We start from the raw sequence: 20536 nt of genomic DNA on the forward strand, positions 1-20536 counted from the left end.
CCAGCCGGACCGCTGCCCAGAGCGCGGCTGCCCGCGCCGTGAGCAGCCGGATCGGGCCGGGGGGCGAAAAAATTAATGAAAACCGAGAAAAAACGGGAAAAACGCAATGCGCCCAACGTGGGGCTCGAACCCACGACCCTGGGATTAAGAGTCCCATGCTCTACCGACTGAGCTAGCCGGGCGCCACGCACACCCAGCGGCGGCAGCGGGTGTCGGCACCCGCAGTAAGGGCGTTCCCTGCTCCGGCCGCCAGAGGGCGCGCCCCCGGCTGATTGGCGGAGTTAGCACTATCGCCTAATTGGCGTAGTTAACATTATCGCCTAATTAAACTTTGTCCCAAACGTTATCCATCAGCGGAGGTGCGGCCGTCCCGGGGAAGCTGTGGGATGCCAGAGCCGCGAGCAGCCCCCGAGGGGGTAATTAACAGAGAGGAGTAATCCCACGTGTTTGCTCCCGGTGTGCTTCAACACGAGAGAAAATAAAAGGAGGCAGCGACAGGCAGCCCCGGCAGAGGAAAGGGGGTACATGGCGGCATCAGCCAAAGACAGTTTTTTATTTCTGACCGAAAATTCGCTGAATTTTTGTGATTTTTTAATCGCGGTCCTCACGGCCAGGCAAAAGATGCAAAGCGGCAAGGGAGCGCCAGGGGGCGCCATGGGCCACGCTGGCAACGCGCAAACAAACCCCGCCCCTAATGTGCATAACCACGCCCCTTAATTGACAAAACCCAACCCCTAATGTACATAACACAGCCCCTAATTTGCATAACCGCGCCCCTTAATTGGCTAAGCACCACTTATGTGCATAACCCCGCCCCTTAATGTGCATAACCCCGCCCCTAATGCGAATAACCCGCCCCTAATGTGAATAACCCCGCCCCTAATACACAGAAACCCGCCCCTAATGTACATAACCCCGCCCCTAATGCGCATAAAGCCGCCCCTTAATGTGCATAACCACGCCTCTTAATTGGCAAAACCAGTCCCTAATGTGCATAACCCCGCCTTTTAATTGGTATAACCCCGCCCCGAATGTACATAGCCCCGCCCGTCCGGCGTGCATTGATGCCTTGAGAGGCTGCCTGGAACAAAACCGGGCAGAGTTAAAGGAATAAAGCAGGGATTTATTAAATCCCTTCACAGGGTACACCTTGGGCAGTACAAGAGCCTGAGCGTGGCTACACCCAAGTTGGATTCCAGGTCATGATTTTTCACACTTTTATAAGTTTTGGTCCATTTCCATATTGGGTTAATTGTCCAATTGCAGCTCCAGGTTGTGCGGTCCCATCCTGCCGGGTTGCTCTCCTCAATTTATTGTTTGCACTTTTTGGTGCTGAAGCTGCAGCGGTGTCCTTGGCTCCGGGCTGGAAAAGGATTGCTCTGTGTGACTGAGCTGTGAGGGAGCTGCTGACACTCTGTAGGAAGCTCCGATCTACAGACTAAAGCAGTGGAGAATGCGGAAAACGGGAAAGCTGAAACTTAAGGCATCAATAGAACCCCGCCTTCTGATGTACATAACCCCGCCCAATATGAATAACACCAAACACGAATATCCCCGCCCCGCGGAGCCCCCAGCCCGCCGCAGCCATGGCGGCCCCGGCCGCGCTGCGCCCGCTCCTGCCCCTCGTCCCCGTGGCCGCCGCGCTGGCGCTGGCCGCGGGCGGGGGCACCGCGGGGACAGGTCCGGGGCACGGCTCGGCGGGACCGCGGGAGGGGCGCGGGGGTCCGCGGGGACGGGGGCGGGATGGCCGCGGAGCGCCGGGGGTCCGCGGGATTGTCCGCGGGAACGAGCGCCGGGGGTCCGCGGAGATGAGCGGGGGGAGCCGCGGGATTGTCCGCGGGGATGAGCGGGGGGAGCCGCGGGATTGTCCGCGGGAACGAGCGGCGGGGGTCCGCGGGGATGAGCGGGGGGAGCCGCGGGATTGTCCGCGGGAACGAGCGCCGGGGGTCCGCGGGGATGAGCGGGGGGAGTCGCGGGATTGTCCGCGGGGATGAGCGGGGGGAGCCGCGGGATTGTCCGCGGGGATGAGCGCTGGGTGTCCGCGGGATTGTCCGCGGGGACGAGCGGGTGGAGCCCCCGGTGTCCGCGGGGATGAGCGCTGGGTGTCCGCGGGATTGTCCGCGGGGATGAGCGGGTGGAGCCGCGGGATTGTCCGCGGGGATGAGCGGGTGGAGCCGCGAGTGTCCGTGGGATTGTCCGCGGGATTGTCCGCGGCAATGAGCGCCGGGTGTCTGCGGGATGCTCGCGGGGCGCTCGGCGGCGTCGAGCCGGACAGCCCGGTGCCCGGAGCCGGCAGCCGCGGTGCCCGGAGCCGGACAGCCCGGTGCCCTCCCGGGAGCCCCGGTGCCCGGAGCCGGCAGCCGCGGTGCCCGGAGCCGGACAGCCCGGTGCCCTCCCGGGAGCCCCGGAACCCGGAGCCGGACAGCCCGGTGCCCGGAGCCGGACAGCCCGGTGCCCTCCCGGCGGCCCCGGTGCCCGGAGCCGGACAGCCCGGTGCCCTCCCGGGAGCCCCGGAGCCCTCCCGGCTGCCCCGGTGCCCTCCCGGGAGCCCCGGAGCCCTCCCGGCTGCCCGCGCTGAGCCCGCCCGGGGCGGCTCCGGAGCACTCAGTCCCCGCGGGCGCTTTGCTCCTAGAGACGGCGTGTCCCAACACCGCCTCAAAGCGTGGATTCCATTTTTCGGGAGATTTTCGTTGTTTGTTCGGTGCTTTTTTCTCCTTGCAGCTGGAGTTTAACAGCGGGAGTTAATAGGGGCAAGCCGGGGCCGGGCTCCGGAGCTGCCTGACTCCCCCTCGCCCAGCCGGCCCTAACCCGGACCTTAATGCTGTCCCCGGCAAAGCCCAGCGCTGGCCCCGGGGGCAGCAGGGGCAGGCGAAGTGCCTGCTGTCCCTGCAGTCCCTGATGTCCCTGCTCTCCCTAATGTCCCTGCTGTGATGTCCCTGCTCTCCTTGATGTCCCTGCTGTGATGTCCCTGCTCTCCCTGCTGTCCCTGCTGTGATGTCCCTGCTGTCCCTGCTCCGTGCCGTCCCAGCGGGCACATCCAGCTGGTGTCCCGGTCCCTGCCGCCGCCAGCGGGGGAAGGGGTGTGGGAGGAAAGGTGAAGAACCCTGCGGGTAACCCCGGCACCCCCTCTCCCCAGAGCCGCGCTCCGGCAGCGACATCGTCCATCCCATCAAGGTGGACGAGCGCGGATCCTTCCTGTCCTACGACTTGTCGCACCGGGCCCTTCAGCGGAGGTCTCCGGCCTCCAGGAGCAAGCTTCCCGCCTTCTACGAGCTGCAGTACAGAGGGCAGCCCCTGAAATTCAACCTGAGCCTCAACAGGCACCTCCTGGCCCCGGGCTTTGTCAGCGAGCGGCGTTTCGGGGGCATTGCCGGTGCCAAGATCCAGCCGCGCTCCTCCGACTCGTGCCACATGATCGGCGAGGTGCGGGGCCGGGCGCTGCAGGGCGGGCTGGCTGCCCTCAGCACCTGCGATGGCCTGGTGAGTACAGCCCCTCCCCACGGAGCCCTAGCCCCTCGGGGAACCCTTTGTCCCGCCAGGAGTGACACCAAAATTCCCCGCAGCAGAGTCAGCATCTCCTCGTGCAGGTCCGGTGCGGCCATGGACGAGCTGACTGTAAATTTCCCATGGATTGCAGTGGTTTGGGAGCTCTCCAGGGCTGGGTTTACTTGTTTGTGTCCGAATTCCTAAAAAGAGCAATTCTCTGCCTGCTGCTACGTGATGGGATTGTGAGCGAGGGGCTGGGAGCTGGAGGTGCTGTGACAGCACAGCTCGTGGGCAGCAGTGAAGCTGCTTGCTGTTTCCTCGGCTCCACCATCGGTATTTCCTGAGGCAGCAGTGACCTGGAGAGTGGCATTTTGGGGGAAAGGGCTTAGAACCTCCTGTGGGTTTGCAGAAATGGCCCCACGTACCTGGTGGTGCAGTGCTCATGCTCGTGTCCCGCACTTTGGAGGGAGTACAACTCCATGGGATCCTCCCTGGCTTCCCACTGCCAGAGGGCAGGAGGAAATGGGATATTCTGGACAATCCTTCCCTGTGAGGGTGGGGAGGGCCTGGGCTGGAATTCCCAGAGCAGCTGGGACTGCCCCTGGATCCCTGGCAGTTCCCAAGGCCAGGTTGGAACCGAGGACAGTGGGAGGTGTCCCTGCCATGGCAGGGGTGGCACTGGCTGGGCTTTAAGGCCCCTCTCCACCCCAACCATTGCACTGTGATCGCTCCCGGTGCCGGGTTCCTGGGGCTGAGCTGGGCTGCAGGTGGCCTCACGGGGCCCTTTGTGTCTCCCTGGCAGAAGGGCGTGTTCCAGCTCATGAACGAGGACTATTTCATCGAGCCCGTGTCCAGCAGCCCCCGCGAGGAGGGAGCAGCGCAGCCCCACAGGATCTACAAGCGCCAGGTGCCCAAGGCCAGGGCTGAGCAGGGCAGGAGAGCCCCGGCCCCACGGGCGTCCTGCGGCGTCCCAGGTACCGTCCCTTGCTCTGTGTCACCCACGGGTGCTGCCCTCGGGCCTCTGGGCTCAGCTCCTGCTCCCAGCCCTGCTGCAGGCAGGGGGCTGATGTGGAGACTGAGCTTTTGCTTTCATTTCCACAAAAACTTTGGTTTTGAGCTGCCAGGGTTGGACTTTGGGAGTGGAACTCGGTGGCTGGCCCGGGAGTTCCCAGTGTGGGCAGAGTGCGTGTGGGTCCTTCCCTGTGCAGAGCAGATGGGTTGGATAAACTCCCAAACCCAGCATTTCCAGTGCTGAGGAATTCAGTGCATTCCCAGAAGCTGATGGGCACTTTGCTCCCTGATGAAGCTGCAGTGCATTATGTGCTGCATGTTTTCTGGAGCTCTCTGCTTTCACAGACTGGGGTTTGCTTCTGTAACAGGGTTATCTTCAGGCATTCTTCTGATAATCTAAATTAATTATTTAATCTGTGGTAATAATCTTAATGACTTCTTCTAGTCTTTGAAGTCTTGTTCTTGACTCGAGTCCGTTCTGGACTTTGAAGTCTATTCTTGAAAATTAATTTCTCTGGGTATACCATGGCCTGTGTGTAATTCATGTGGATCTCCTCTGTAATCAGGGCTACAATGCTGTGCAAGCCCTGGAGGGGAATCCCAAAGGAGTCCCCAAGTCTGCAGGATTTCAGTGACTGCCTGCTCTCGCTGAGCTCTGCTGTTTGCTGTGCCCACGACAGGCAGGTGCTGCTGGTGTTGTTTAGCTCCTGTCCATGCCCAGGGCTGCCCGTGTGCACAGCTGGGTGGTGTTGGGCAGGGATCATCCGAGGGGAGACGTTCCAGGAGCCCCCCAGCTCTGCAGCAGCCTCACGTCCCGGCTGGGAGCTCAGCCAAGGCACAACGAGCTCCAGGGATGGAACTGCCTCAGTGGTATTAGCAATTCATCGGGAGGAGCTGGGATCCCTCGGGCTGGGGGTGAAACGCCCTTTCACAGCACAGCGCAGGAAATGTAGGAGCTCATTGTTAGGGAAGCGAGGCTGAGCCCCCCGAAGCCATGAAAGCGATTCCCACTGTGTGGGATGAGGTTTGTAAAGCCTTCACCCAGCTCGGGGCTGACCCTGACCTTGGCAGGAGCCCTGTGGCAGGAAAAGTCCCCGCTGCAGAATTCCCAGTGGCTGCTGTGCGTGAGGAGCGCTGAGCTCTCCCCCGCCTCCGCACTCCCAGCCAGCACTGCCGTTGTTTCCCTTGGGAAGGAGCAGAGTCCTCTCCTCTCCTCTCCTCTCCTCTCCTCTCCTCTCCTCTCCTCTCCTCTCCTCTCCTCTCCTCTCCTCTCCTCTCCTCTCCTCTCCTCTCCTCTCCTCTCCTCTCCTCTCCTCTCCTCTCCTCTCCTCTCCTCTCCTCTCCTCTCCTCTCCTCTCCTCTCCTCTCCTCTCCTCTCCTCTCCTCTCCTCTCCTCTCCTCTCCTCTCCTCTCCTCTCCTCTCCTCTCCTCTCCTCTCCTCTCCAGCTTTGGGGACACAGAGTTCGTGGTGATGGGAATGGTCCCTTCCTGAAAAACACGGATTTGGGATGACCCCAAATCTTGAGCCACCGGGGTTGTTTCTCAAGCATCTCTGCAGTGTTGTCTACGAATTCCTGTGTCAGTACAAACACGAAGACTCGGCTTTGGGAGGCTCCCTGTTCCTTGAGGAATATTGCAAACCTTGTTCTGGTCAAAGAAATTCCTTCAAATGCTCTGTTTATTTATTTATTTATTTATTGTGCCCTGCTCACGTGAAGCAGGCTGAGCTCAGAGTCCTTTGGAACAGAGCACAGCAAAACAGAGCACATGGAGTTATTGAGTTGTGGCTCTAAGCAGGAGCCTTCTCCACATCAAAGGTGATTCCTTTGAATTAAAAAAGAAGATATTCAACTTGCAGGCATTTGATCAAGGAAAAAAACTCCTTTTTTCCCCCTGAAACCCCTCAGAGTCTCAGGAAAGCCTGGAGCGGTCTGAGAGGCGCAGGGAGCGGTGGGAGCAGAAGCAGGGCAGGAGGAGGAGGAGGATCAGGCAGCGCTCCATCAGCAGGGAGAAGTGGGTGGAGACGCTGGTGGTGGCAGACACCAAGATGGTGGAGTTCCACGGCAGTGCCAACATCGAGAAGTACGTGCTGACCGTCATGAACATGGTGAGTGCTGGGCCCTGCAGGGCTGGCCACGGGGCCCTGGGGTGCTGCGGCTGGGGGGCACCCAGAGCTCATCCAGGTGTCCCCTAACATGGGCAGGGCACCCAGAGCTCATCCAGGTGTCCCTGACACAGGCAGGGCACCCAGAGCTCATCCAGGTGTCCCCTGACACAGGCAGGGCACCCAGAGCTCATCCAGGTGTCCCCTGACACAGGCAGGGCACCCGGAGCTCATCCAGGTGTCCCCTAACATGGGCAGGGCACCCAGAGCTCATCCAGGTGTCCCCTAACATGGGCAGAGCACCCAGAGCTCATCCAGGTGTCCCCTGACACAGGCAAGGCACCCGGAGCTCATCCAGGTGTCCCTGACACAGGCAGGGCACCCGGAGCTCATCCAGGTGTCCCCTGGCATGGGAAGGGCACCCAGAGCTCATCCAGGTGTCCCTGACACAGGCAGGGCACCCGGAGCTCATCCAGGTGTCTCCTAACATGGGCAGGGCACCCAGAGCTCATCCAGGTGTCCCTGACACAGGCAGGGCACCCAGAGCTCATCCAGGTGTCCCCTGACACAGGCAGGGCACCCAGAGCTCATCCAGGTGTCCCTGGCACGGGCAGGGCACCCGGAGCTCATCCAGGTGTCCCTGACACAGGCAGGGCACCCAGAGCTCATCCAGGTGTCCCCTGACACAGGCAGGGCACCCGGAGCTCATCCAGGTGTCCCCTAACATGGGCAGGGCACCCAGAGCTCATCCAGGTGTCCCTGGCACGGGCAGGGCACCCGGAGCTCATCCAGGTGTCCCTGACACAGGCAGGGCACCCGGAGCTCATCCAGGTGTCCCCTGACACAGGCAGGGCACCCAGAGCTCATCCAGGTGTCCCTGGCACGGGCAGGGCACCCGGAGCTCATCCAGGTGTCTCCTAACATGGGCAGGGCACCCAGAGCTCATCCAGGTGTCCCCTGACACAGGCAGGGCACCCAGAGCTCATCCAGGTGTCCCTGGCACGGGCAGGGCACCCAGAGCTCATCCAGGTGTCCCCTGGCACGGGCAGGGCACCCAGAGTTCATCCAGGGCCAGCTGCCATGGAGCCATGGGGACTGGGGCCATGGCCTCCCCTGGAGATGCTGGGCAGGACAGCTGAGGGAAGGACAGCCAGGCTCTGGGGGCGTCCCTGGCAATCTGGGGGCTGTGCTGGTGCCACGACACAAGCAGATAAAGAATAAAGAAGTGGCTCAGTCTGTCCCTCTGCTGCTGCGGGGGTGGCACCTCTCGACATTCCAGAGGAAAGCTTTGGTTGATGCCAGGAAAGGCTGGGATGGGGCAGAGCAGCCCAGGTAGCAGCCCTGGATTTCTGGGGGTGCTGGAGGCACCCGAGAGCTCCGAGCTCCTCGGAGGTGTTGGGCACAGGCAGTGAGAGCAGAGGGTTCCCCGGGCGCTCGTGGCCGAGTTGCAGCGCCTGCACAGATCACACCGAGCGTAAACGGATTCCAGGGCAGGCCTCGCTCCCGTGTCTGCTCCCGTCTGCCGTGTGGGAATTCCTGAGGTGCTGTCCCGGCCCCAGCAGCGTCCCCGCTGTCCTGGCCGCCCGTGTCCCCAGCCTGTCCCCCGTGTCCCACTGCAGGTGGCGGGGCTGTTCCACCACGCCAGCATCGGGAACCCCATCAACATCGCCATAGTGCGCCTGGTCCTGCTGGAGCGCGAGGAGGTGGGGCCGGGCTGGGCTGAACTGGGCTGGGATGGGCTGAACTGGGCTGAACTGGGGTGGGCTGGGCTGAACTGGGCTGAACTGGGCTGAACTGGGCTGGGCTGAACTGGGCTGAACTGGGCTGGGCCGGGCTGGGCTGAACTGGGCTGAACTGGGCTGGGCCGGGCTGGGTTGAACTGGGCCAGGCTGGGCTGAACTGGGCTGGGCTGGGCTGAACTGGGCCAGGCCAGGCTGGGCTCCCTCCTGGGCTGGCCCCATGGCCTGGCTGAGCGGGTGTGGGAGAAATCCAGGTGCCCAATTCTGCAGAGCCTGGGTTTGGGGTGGTTTAGGGTGACACAGTGCCAGGGTGGGGGCACAGGGCTCTGGGTCACTGGGTGGTCGTGTCCAGGCTGCCCTGGTGGCTCTGGGGGGGCCTGAGGCCACTCGGGGTCTCCACAGCCACGTCCTTCTCTGTCAGCCAGCACACGGGGTTTTCCTGCAGCGGTCCTTAACCCCTGTTGCTGCATGATTTAATGTTTTGGTTGAACCACAGATGAAAAGAAAGCAGGAAAAGGGCTGTCTTCCCACCCAGCCTACAAGCTATAAACATGGAGCGATTCCATCTGGGTGGCAGTCACTCCCAATCCCATCCTGATGTGTCTGGGGTCAGGCCTCTCCCCTTCCCATCCCAAAATCCAAGCAGCTCCAGCAGATCTCCCTTTATGTTGGCAGGAGGACCTGAAGATCTCCCACCACGCAGACAACACCTTGAAGAGCTTCTGCAAGTGGCAGAAGAGCATCAACGTGAAGGGAGACTCGCACCCGCTGCACCACGACGTCGCCGTGCTGCTCACCAGGTGTGGAGCCCACCCACAGCTCTGGGCTAAAACCTCACCTGGCTGCAGGTGGGGCAGCCCGGGGAGCATCTCCTGGGAGCTGTTGAAGTCTCACTCTCCCTGCCTGGGGACCTGCATGTAAGATCTGTAACGTGAGGTCTGGGGATGTCTCCCGGTGGCTGGAACTGCTGTGGAAGGTGTCCCTGCCCATGGCAGGGGATGGAATTAGATGATCTTTAGGATCCCTTCCAACCCAAAGCATTCCAGGAGTCTGTGATTCCATGGACTGGTCTCAGAGCTCAGGTTTAAACCTGGACACGGCTCCCAGCTGAGGTTTCCAAGCCAGGTTTTCACCGTGGCCCTGTTGCCAAGCCCCAGAAGGGCTGGATCCAGGAGCTGTACACAGGATTAACTCTCCTTTTTCCCTCAGAGGCTGGGCTTGGCAGAGGAGCCTCTGGGAAGCCCCTGACCTCCCACCGAGCTGGCAGGAATTCCTGCCTCTGGCCAAGTTTGTGTACCTTGCAGTCAAAGCCTGGTTTGAGCTGGATGTTGTGGTGGTTTGGGTGATGATTCACAACCCACAGCAGCTTTATCTTCCCCGGGAGGTTGCTTTGTAGCAGAAATGAGGCACTTCAGGCCTGGTGCTTCGGTGGAGCTGTTCTTCCTGGGTGGCTGGAGCTGGAAAACCACGGCACCTCTGGGATGCGCTTCCCCAAAACATTGCTTGATTATCCCCAGCATCAGCCTTATTTACACAAGGGAATAAACGCAGCCAGCCTGGCCAGCAGCTCCATTAATCAGGCTTAATAGTGAGCTGGGGATACCGGGAGAGGAGAGGGGAAAGGGAAGGTCAGAAATGTTTCCCCTGTGGAAGGATGTTGGATGTCTCTGCTCTCACTCCTGTTTGGCTGCTGTCCGTGTGCCGGGTCCTGCCGCCTTCCAACGCCCTCTCTGCTCTGTGTCTGTCTGTCTGTCCGTGTGTCCTCGTGCCCTCGGCCAAGGAAGGACATCTGTGCTGCCATGAACAGGCCCTGTGAGACCCTGGGGCTGTCCCACGTGGCCGGGATGTGCCAACCCCACCGCAGCTGCAACATCAACGAGGACACAGGGCTGCCCCTCGCCTTCACCGTGGCCCACGAGCTGGGACACAGGTACCACCCTCTTCCTCCTCCTCCCCTGTTCTCTGCGTGCACCCTGGGGCTGGAGAAGGCACGGGGGGGAAGTTGGGAGATGTTTCCCAGGCGGTTTCTCACGGGTACAAACACTCCCTTGCTCCCTGAGGGTTTCATTCCAGAGTTAAGTTTTGGGTTGTCCCAGGTTTAATGAGAACCCATAATCCGAGGCAGTCTGGAGAAATTGCACTTGTGTATTGTCCTGGGGTGGTTTTGGAGCAGGGGCTGCCCATTGAGAAGTTTTAAAGGAGGATCTGCCTGTAATACCAGCGACAGAATTTTGCTTGCCCCAGTTTCAGTTAAACTTCCACCAGATCACTCGAACAATGCAGCTCCCAATAGACACCCACGTGTGGGAAAACACCCACCAGCGTGATCTTGTGGAATATTCCTGAGTTTTCAGTGGGAAAGCTGCAGTGACAGCACGGGACAGGCTCAGGGCTGTCAGTAGCACGTCCCAGGGCAGGTCCCTGCTCCTGGGGCGGGGGCGGCGGCGGCGGTGGCTGTGGTGGTCGTGCCTCACCTCCCCTCCATGGGATGTGCTCTTACACAGTTTTGGGATTCAGCATGATGGAAGCAGCAATGACTGCGAGCCAGTTGGGAAAAGACCTTTCATCATGTCTCCACAGCTCCTGTATGACACGTCCCCTCTCACCTGGTCCCGCTGCAGCCGCGAGTACATCACACGCTTCCTCGAGTGAGTGCTTCCTCCTCTTCCTCCTCACTGCTGGGGCTGGGGGGTCAGGCCATGGGGGGCTCTTACCTCTGAGATATCTCTCTAAGAGCGTTGGGGGTCTTTACCCAGAGCAGCTGTGGCTGCCCCATCCCTGGGAGTAGTGGGAGATGTCCCTGTCCATGGCATGGGGTGGATGAGATGGGCTTTGGGGTCCCTTCCCTTCCCATTCCACGATTCCATGGATCCTCCCTGTGCTGTGAAAGGGGGATGAGGAACTTCTGAGGGGGCACAGGGGCTGTGGTTGCACAGATAAAACCGGAGTGTTTTCCCTCAGTGCTCCCTGCAGGTTCTGCAGAATCTCTTCAATTCTCTCTGCCTGTCACGGGCAAACCCGACCCAGCCAAATTCTTCCCTGCCTTTGTTTATTTTTAGCACCCGTGGCTGGTTTTTCAGCCTGTTGTTAGGAAGTTCCAAGGAAGCCAGCCCTGAGTTTGGTTTGTCAGCCAGTGGCTTGCACTGGAGGAACCTTTTCCCCCTTGCTGCAGGAAGGTTTGAAGGCAGTGAGGAGCAGCGAGGGGAGAGCTGGCCCAGGGGAAGCTGCCGGGGCCAGGCTCCGCTCCCAAATCCAGCCTGGGACATGTGGATTGGCCCCGTGCAGGGGAATTACTGCTGATTTATGGCTTTCAGAGGAACGGAGCTTTCCCGCATCCGCAGCGCTCTTGGCCCTCCGCTTTTAACCTTCACTTGGGGATGAAGAATTTCCTGCTTGTGATGAGCGCGGGCTGCTGCGAGCTGTGGTGGGGAGACAGAGCAGCTGGGAGCTCCTCTGCTGGGCTTGGCTCTCCTTGCTCCCCCAGAAGGAGCAGCTCTTCCTCGGGAGCGGCGCAGGGCCAGGCTGGCATCACCGGCTGTGACACCCCGGGGCCGGGGCCAGCACGGGGCCAGCTCAGACAGGAGGGGTTGTAACGGGGTGCTGGCAGCAGGACAGGAGGGAGGGAGCCAGGGAACGGGGCCCTGCTGACCTGGGCTTGCTGGGCGTGCTTGGAACGGAGCTCACGTTCGGAAAAGCCGCGCTCTCGGAGGGTGATCGTTATTTTTTACACGAGGTAATGATTATTTCACAAGCACTGCTGAATGGTGGAGCGTCTGAAAGTGATTCCCGGCGGCAGCACGGCCCCAGCTCTGCAGTCAGTGCCTTCAGTCAGGGTCTGCCTGGACACGAGGGGACACTAGGAGAGCTCCTGTCCCACTGGCAGCCTGTCCCCCAGGAAGGTGTCCCCTGGTCAGGCCAGTGTAGGGTGCTGGCACGGGGTGCCTGCAGATGCTCTGGTGCTGGAGGGACCCTTCAGTCTTTGCTCTGCATCAGACAACCAGATTTTCAGCCTCTTTCCACCGTGCTGGAGCTCTTCTTCCATCATCCTCCACTTGCCAGGGCCTGCTGACCGTGCCCTGCCCGTGCCACCCCTCTGCCAGCCCCACCAGCTCCGTGGCAGTACAGCTGGTCCTCCCCAAGCTCCAAGCTCTGCCTTTGTTTTTGTTGAATTCTGTCCTGGCTTCTTTGGACCTTTCCTCCAGTTCTCTGGGAGCCTTTGGAATTTTAATCCCGCTCTCAAATGTATCTGGAGATCCTCTCAGGCTGCTCACAGATGGGGATTTAATCACTGTTCCATCCACTCCATCCTCCAGCTTGTTAAGGAACGGGCTGGAACAGGCAGAGAAGCGCAGGCCCCTGCATCCCCTGTGGACTGGAATTTACTGCAGATCCCTGGAAGCCAGAGGGAAACTCAGGCCAATTTTTCCCTGCTTGGAGATGTGTTTCGGCCAATTGAACAGACCAGGAGAATGATTGTAAAATATTTAACAAAGAAATAGGTTCTGGAAAAGCTGGAAAGCTGAGGCAGATCCCAGTCATCCCCAGACTGGACAGAGACCCCTCTGTGGGCTGGGGCAGGGCAGCTCAGAGGAACAGGAGGCTGGGGACAGCGTGGGGGGACCTGTGCTGGACCCAAACAGGCAGAGGGTGAAGAGTCCAGAGCAGCACGAGTGTCACACCTGGGGCTCATCCAGGATGAAGTGCTTGAGCCTGGACTTTTCCCAGCAAGGACACCTTCTGTTTTTAGAGAAAACACTCCAGAATGGGATGAGCTGTAAGGCTCCTTCCAACCCAAACCATTCCAGGGCTCTGTGGAAACGTGTGGAGAGGTTCCATGCAGTGTGCATGTGTGCCTGACACAGGCTGCAGCAGGACCCTGTGTCCAGCTGCCCAACCCGTGCCCCATCCATCCCAGCTCAGCCCCACATCACCCACAGGGCTCCTGCCCTTCCCACTGGGCTGGGAGCAGCAGGATGCTCCTGCTGGTGGGAGTTTGGAAATCGAGATTTTTGAGCCCCTGGGCTGCTGAAAGCAACCCAATTCCTGGTTTTCCAATAGGGAAATAAAAGTACATGTCAGTGAGGATCTGCATGGGAGTTTAGGGAGTGTCTCCAGCCAAGGGAGCTGTCTGCAGGTGTCCCGTGTGGAGCTCAGTGGTGGCATGGGAAAGGCGGGAGGGGGTGCTGGCCCTGCTGGCATCACCCCTGGCACTGCCAGCACCCCAGAGCAGCAGCAGCTCTCCTGCTTCCAGCCCTTTGGCTTAAAAAGGAATCTCACTGCACGTGAATTCCGAGCCCTTCCCAATCACAACAAACCCGAGTAATCCGAGCCGCCCCCAGAGCCTTGCCAGAGGCTCGGCCTTGCTGGAAAGGAGTTTGTTGGAATAACACCCGGGCTGAGCTGGGGACAATCCCGGGAGCGTTTGGGAAGTGCCGCAGCAAGAGCGGCTGGAGCAGAGCAGGCACCGCCCGTCCCTGCTGCCAGCCCTGCCCCAGAGCCATCCTGTCCAGCCCGCTCTGAGCATGGCAGTGTCCGGCTGCTGGTCATCTCTGTTCCTCCAAAATTCCCTTATTCCTCTGGGCAGGTCTGCGGGGATGGCTCTGGAGCTCCACCGGGACATCCGTGGCTGTTGTCCCTTCTTTGTCCCTTCACCTTCCCCGTGTCCTGCCACGCCGGGGGGACGTGGGGGATCACTCTGGGGGGCTCCCACCCCAGAAGGGCACCCAGAGGTGCCACTGGAGCAGCTGCAGGGAGTGGGAAGTGCTGGTGGCTCATCCCGGGCGTGCACCAGCTGCTGCCCCTGGCACCTGCGGAGGTGTGGGACACCACGGTGACACCGCTGTGACCTCTCTTGCAGCCGGGGCTGGGGGCTGTGCCTGGATGACCCCCCGGCCCGGGAGCTGCTGGACTTTCCCCTGGTGCCCCCGGGCGTCCTGTACGACGTGGGCCACCAGTGCCGGCTGCAGTACGGCCCCCGCTCCACCTTCTGCGACGACATGGACGTAAGGACAGACACTGCCCACAGCGAGGGGCTCTGGGGGGTGTGCTGGGGCTGTGCCCACCCTGCCCGAGGGAGGGATCCCATCTGTGCCCCAGGGATGGGTCTGTGCCTCAGGGATGGATCTGATCTGTGCCCCAGGGATGGTTCTGATCTGTGCCCCAGGGATGGGTCTGTGCCCCAGGGATGGGTCTGTGACCAAAGGATAGATCTGATCTGTGCCCCAGGGATGGGTCTGTGCCCCAGGGATGGATCTGTGACCAAAGGATAGATCTGATCTGTGCCCCAGGGATGGGTCTGTGCCCCAGGGATGGATCTGTGACCAAAGGATAGATCTGATCTGTGCCCCAGGGATGGGTCTGTGCCCCAGGGATGGATCTGTGACCAAACGATAGATCTGATCTGTGCCTAAGGGATGGATCTGTGCCCCAGGGATGGGTCTGTGACCAAAGGATAGATCTGATCTGTGCCCCAGGGATGGATCTGTGCCCCACAGAGGGATCTGTGACCAAAGGATAGATCTGGTCTGTGCCTGAGGGACAGATCTGATGTATGCCCCAGGAAGAGCTCTTTGCCCAAGGGATGGATCTCATCCATGCCCAAAGGATGGATCTGATCCGTGCCCCAGGAAGGGCTCTGTGCCAGGCAGGAACTGTGTCCCTCTCTTCCCACAGAGTGTCTGCAGCACGCTGTGGTGCACGGTGGGGAACACGTGTCACTCCAAGCTGGACGCGGCTGTGGACGGCACGGCCTGCGGGGAGAGCAAGGTAACGGGGGCACCCCCCATGGCCTCGGGAACCCTGCTCCTGCACACACAGGGGCTCTGCAGGGGTGGGATGGGCAGAGGTGCCCATCCCACTGCCCTTGCTGTGCCCAAACACCCAGCAGGGAGTGCCCTCAGGGAAGGTGACTCACCTGGGATCACTTGAATCACCTGGGAAGGTGAAACCCGCAGTTAATGGCAGGAGAGCACAAGGCTGGTTCTGCTGCCATGGTGGCTGCTCCTCCCTGGGATCTTTCCCACTGCTGGGGAGGCACCTCTGAGCCCCTCTGGGCTGACACTGGGCTGTGGATCCCCTTGCTGAGGGGTCTCCAAGGAGTTTTGGGCTTATTGCCTTCCTCAAGTCCTCAAACACCTCTGAGATTCCCGTGGCTTGAGGAGCTCCAGGCGGTGGCAGAGCCCAGCTGACCCCTCCATGCAAGCACAGCAGGGATGTCCACGGGACAGTCCGTGTGCTCAGTGCTCCCCACCCTTAGCCTGTTGTTCTCCTCCTGTCCCTGCAGTGGTGCTTCAACGGCGAGTGCGTTCCCGTGGGCTTCCGGCCCGAGCCCATCGACGGCGGCTGGAGCGCCTGGAGCTCCTGGGCCTCGTGCTCCCGCAGCTGTGGAGCAGGAGTGCAGAGTGCTGAGAGGCACTGCAGCCACCCCACGTAAGCCAGGCTGAGCCCGGGCTGCCCAGACCCCAGGAGGGACAGAACGCTGGGCTGGTTTGGGCTGGGAGGGACTGGTTCCACCCCCTGCCCTGGAGTGACTCAAACAAAGGGCAGAGCCTCCACAGGGATGTTAAACATACCCAGCGTCCTTTGGTGACAGAGCAGCAAACCAGGCATTCCTGGAGCCTGATTCAGAGCTGTTTTGAAAAACCCTGCTGCAGTTTATCACCCTGCTGCATTCCATCAGCCAGTGCTGGCTGGAAGTGTCCGGGCACTGCTGGAGGAGCTGCCATCTCCATCCTGGGATTTCTGCTGACCCATCTGCTCCCCAGATGTCCTCTTGGTCACAAATCCCTGTTGCACTGGATTCAGCCAAAACCCCCGGCTTGCCCTGGTGTCAGAGCAGCCTGGGATGGGGAGGAAAAGGGCTTTGTAGTGGTGTTCCAGGGGAGTTGCTTTTCCATGGCTTGGGGCATCCTGGCAGCCCCAGGAGTGAGCTCCTGACCCTCCCAGACGTGTTCTGCCCGTCCTCTTCCTCGGGTGAGTTTGGTACACGCTGCTGGGCTCTTGAGGGAAGAGCTCTGTCTGATCAGGACCTGGATTTATGTTTGACATAAACTCTGTGGCAGAGGTGCTGTGGTGGTTTGTGGAGTGTTCCAAACACAGCTGTGGACAGGCAGGAGAGCAAACACTGGGAATTTCCCGGGCAGTTGTTTGCTTTGGCCACTGGAGGTAAATCTTCAGCTTTGCCCTTGGGATGAAGTGAGAAAATGTGTGCTGGGCATCCCCCCCTCACACGTCCATTCCTCAGGGCCAAGTGTGTAAACACAGCCCTAAAATAATCACTAGCTTCATTGCCTTCAGCAGAGTGTGCCCAGGAGAAGGAATTCTCGTGAGGTCATTGGGCCATGGGCCGTGGGCCACGGGCAGTGGGGTGACCAAAGGAAAAGGCAGCGTGGCAGCAGAGGGTGGCCGTGCTGTGAGGCTCTGCTGGCATCTGAGAAAAGCACTGTTGTGCTTCCCGAGTCTCTGTTGCTCTGAAAAGCCCAGTGTCAGCTTTGCCATTCCCTGGGGTGGTAGAGGAGCAGAGTCAGGAGCACTCCCTGGGTGGGCTGGAGAGCAGCTCCTCCAGGGCAGCTGCAGGACGGGGCTTGGGGCAGCCTGGCCTGCGGAAGGTGTCCCTGCCCGTGGCTGGGGTGGAACAGGGATGGACTTGAAGGTCCCTTCCGACCCAAAGCAGTCGCAGCTCTGTGACTCGGGGGTCTGTGCCCTCGCAGCCCCTGTGACTGGTGTTTCCTCCCCAGGCCCAAGTACGGGGGCCGGTACTGCCTGGGCGAGCGGAAGCGGTTCCGCATCTGCAACGTGCGGCGCTGCCCCGCGGACAAGCCCTCCTTCCGCCAGGTCCAGTGCAGCCACTTCAACGCCATGCTCTACAAAGGGAAGCTCTACAAGTGGACGCCAGTGCCCAACAGCAGTGAGTGATGGGCAGAGACCCCAACCCTGGAGAGGCTCGGGCACGGCCGCCGGTGTCCCAGCCTCGCCTCGCAGCCCGCTCGTGCCGTGTTCTGTGTTTTACCCTGGGCTGGCGGGGTTGATTTTTGCTTTGGGGGTTGATTTGTGCTTTGGGGGGCGGCCCCAGGCTGAGTCTGTGCCTGTTCCCAGTGAACCCCTGCGAGCTGCACTGCCGGCCCGAGCACGAGTACTTTGCGGAGAAGCTGCGGGACGCGGTGGTGGACGGGACGCCCTGCTACGACAGCGACGCCAGCCGCGACGTCTGCATCAACGGCATCTGCAAGGTGGGGCCGCGGGCACCCAGGGACACCCCGCACCTGGGAAGCACCCAGGGGCAGCACCCACCCTTGGGTGCTCAGCGTCCCTGCCCTCTCATGCTGAGCTCGCTCCTTTTGCCATTCCCCACTCGGAGAGCGTTGCTGGCTCCCGTGGGGTGAGTGGGACGGGCTGCGTCAGCCTCTGTGCTGGCCTCAGGGACCAGAGCACAGCCCAGGATGGATGCAACCTGGAGCAACCTTGGAGCACCCTGATCTCAGGGAAGGTGTCCCTGCCCATGGCAGGGGCTGGAACTGGATTGTCTTTAACGTCCCTTCCAAGCCACGCCACCCCAGGGTGCTGTGAATCCCTCGGGGGCGGTGCTGGCAGGGACTGGGAGACGCTGGCGTGGGGCTGACGGGGCTCTCTTGCAGAACGTGGGCTGTGACTACGAGATCGACTCGCACGCCGTGGAGGATCGCTGCGGGGTCTGCCACGGGGACGGCTCCACCTGCCACACCGTGCACAAGACCTTCGAGGACAGCGAGGGGCTGGGTAAGGGCACCTCCTGCTGTCCCCAGAGCGCCCCGAGCCTGCTCCAGCACAGCTGGGCTGCTGCTGCTCCTTCTGAAGGGGAGTTTAATTCTAACTTGTCGATTTTTTGGGGAGAAGACAGCAGGGAGCTCAGGTGGGCTCAGGGCAGGGTAGGGCTTGGTGCCCACTGTTGCCTTACAGAGGTGCAAGGATTGGCACAGTGCTGGCACCCATCCAAGGACAAAAACCATCTCAGACACCTCTGACTCCACCAAGACCAATGCTTGGTTCCGCTCCCAGGCTATGTGGACATTGGGATTATCCCCGTGGGAGCCCGGGAGATCCGGATTGAAGAAGTGGCCGAAGCCGGGAATTTCCTGGCGCTGCGGAGCGAGGACCCGGAGAAATATTTCCTGAACGGTGGCTGGACCATCCAGTGGAACGGGGACTACAGGGTGGCAGGGACCACCTTCACCTACAAGAGGACAGGGAACTGGGAGAACCTCACCTCTCCGGGGCCGACCGTGGAGCCCGTGTGGATCCAGGTAGGATGGATCCTGCCCTCCTTGTGGGGCTGAGCTGCCGTGGTCCCTCACGGCCCTTCCTGCATCCAGGGGATGGGCTCTGCCCCTCCTCGGGGTGTGTTTCTCTGGGAGCCAACACTGGAGCAGCCAAGCACACCCTGCCAGCCCGGGGAGTGTTCCCAGCCCACACCACTCGCAGCTGAGCCTCATCCCCTTTGCAGCATTCCGCAGAATATTTACACAGGAGAGGGAGTGTGAGGAGAAAGAGCCGTTTCCTGAGGCCTTTCCCCTATCTTATCATGAGCAGGGAAAAAGCCCTGCTGCTTCTGCTGGGCTGGACAGTCAGGAGTGAGGGAGCTGCCAGCTCATGCAAAGCAGTTGGAGTCAATATCCTTGCGACCGTGAGGCCAAGCCTTCCTCTGCAGGAACCAGTGGGAACCGTCCCACACGTGATGGCACAGCTGGCACCAGGCTGAAATCCCCCGTGGTGCCAGCTGTGGTGGTGGCCACGGAGCTGCATCCCATGGAGCCCCAGGATGCTCCACCCTGGCAGCCGTGGCTCAGCCTCACGCACTCCCCATTTCATCCCTGCCTTTGCAGGAGCTGCCCCAGCAGCCACAGCCTCCTCCTGCCTGTCCTCCAGCAGCAGCTCGGGTGGGATGCGAGCAGCAGCCCGGGCCCGCTGCCACCAGGGCTGCTGGTAGTGGGAATGCTGGCGTGCTCGGCACCCACTAATCACTTTCTGGGATTCGTAACCTAATTAAAACCTGTGGACGGCAACGTTTCGATGTTCATGGAGAGGTTTTGGAAAGACGCCCTGGCTCCTGCCAAAGCTCCAAGAACAACAAAGCTTTGGCAATAATGGGGGTGCTTAGGCTAAGAAAAACAGGGATGAACTCCCAGCCCTCGTGAGCGCGGGCGGCGCTTCCAGCAGGGCTTGTGTCAACCACAGGAGCAGCAGGAGCCCCTCTGAAGTGGGAGGATTTAGGAAATTCCACCCGTGGGCAGGGTCACCTTCCACAAACCAGGTTACTCCAAATCCCATCCAGCTCTGTCGGGGAGCTGGGCATGGGGTCACGTCCTTCTGGCCCTGCTGGGCAGCTCCTTCACCCTGAGCAGCCCCTGGTGCAATGCCACCCCCTGTCCCCTGTGTCCCCCAGCTGCTGTTCACCCCCTCTGTGTGCCCTGTGTCCCCCAGCTGCTGTTCCAGGAGACCAACCCCGGGGTGAGGTACCAGTACACCATCCAGCGCCCGGCCGACAGCGAGAACGAGGTGGAGCAGCCCGAGTTCCTGTGGCGCTTCGGCTCCTGGACCACCTGCACGGCCACCTGCGGGACAGGTGAGTGCAGCCCACGGGACACCCGCCCCGGGCAGTGGAGCCTTTGAAATTCCTGGGCCTTGGGTTTCACGAGGTCTTGGGGGAAGAAGAAAGGGCCATCTGCTGAGGTCAGGGCCGTGGTGCTCAGCAGGAACCCCAGCGCTTTATCAGCACTGTGCTCCCGGCTCAGTGTCCTGTTACCCGGCACGGGATGGAGACAAAGGAGCTTCAGAGAAATCAGGGAGTGTGGAAGGTCTCCTGCCTGCCTGGGCCTCTCCACGGGGGGAGGATATCCAGCGTTTTATGGAGAGCACTGGGGTCCCACAGTGTCCGTGTGTGGACATTTGTTTCCCCCCTCCTGCCCCACTGCACCACTGGCTGGGTACCCCAGGGTCCCCAGGGCAGCTTTGGGGCAGCTGGTGCAGAGGGACATTTCTGGAACGCTGCCGGGGGAGGCTGGGAGCAGCACGCACTTCCTCGAGAGCAGCTGGCACTGGAAAAAAGGGGAATTCAAGGACACTTGTGCTTTCTAGGTAGCACAGAGTGCCAGCACATGGGCTTTGTTTAAAACCAGCTTTTCTTTGTGTGACTCGAGTGCTTGGCTTCCAGAACAGAAGGGAA

The 20536-nt window shown here is 60.9% G+C and overlaps 1 protein-coding gene and 1 non-coding gene across 5 annotated transcripts in view; one reads left to right on the forward strand and one right to left on the reverse strand.

Annotated features, from left to right (window-relative positions):
• Positions 1–109: 109 nt before the first annotated feature.
• Positions 110–182, reverse strand: TRNAK-CUU (transfer RNA lysine (anticodon CUU)). Its single transcript has one exon. It is a non-coding gene; the product is annotated as a tRNA-Lys (tRNA).
• Positions 183–945: 763 nt separating this feature from the next.
• ADAMTS7 (ADAM metallopeptidase with thrombospondin type 1 motif 7) overlaps positions 946–20536 on the forward strand; it is a 36419-nt gene continuing 16828 nt past the window's right edge. For 2 of the 4 annotated variants that reach the window (XM_085589069.1, XM_085589070.1), the window contains exons 1-16: positions 946–1680; positions 3137–3480; positions 4289–4460; positions 6405–6604; positions 8221–8304; positions 9016–9140; positions 10121–10270; positions 10845–10988; positions 14198–14342; positions 15013–15105; positions 15623–15768; positions 17076–17245; positions 17434–17567; positions 17973–18093; positions 18373–18617; positions 19795–19936. In XM_085589069.1, the coding sequence (XP_085445195.1) occupies positions 1587–1680; positions 3137–3480; positions 4289–4460; positions 6405–6604; positions 8221–8304; positions 9016–9140; positions 10121–10270; positions 10845–10988; positions 14198–14342; positions 15013–15105; positions 15623–15768; positions 17076–17245; positions 17434–17567; positions 17973–18093; positions 18373–18617; positions 19795–19936 (2509 nt within the window). In that variant the 5' untranslated portion in view covers positions 946–1586. Of the gene's footprint in view, positions 1681–3136; positions 3481–4288; positions 4461–5851; positions 6315–6404; positions 6605–8220; positions 8305–9015; positions 9141–10120; positions 10271–10844; positions 10989–14197; positions 14343–15012; positions 15106–15622; positions 15769–17075; positions 17246–17433; positions 17568–17972; positions 18094–18372; positions 18618–19794; positions 19937–20536 lie in introns of those variants that run through there. The other 2 variants (XM_085589071.1, XM_085589072.1) reach the window with 2 other exon arrangements.

The sequence above is a fragment of the Lonchura striata genome, chromosome 10, assembly GCF_050655825.1.
Source record: "Lonchura striata isolate lonStrDom1 chromosome 10, ASM5065582v1, whole genome shotgun sequence".
Classification (NCBI taxonomy): domain Eukaryota; kingdom Metazoa; phylum Chordata; class Aves; order Passeriformes; family Estrildidae; genus Lonchura; species Lonchura striata.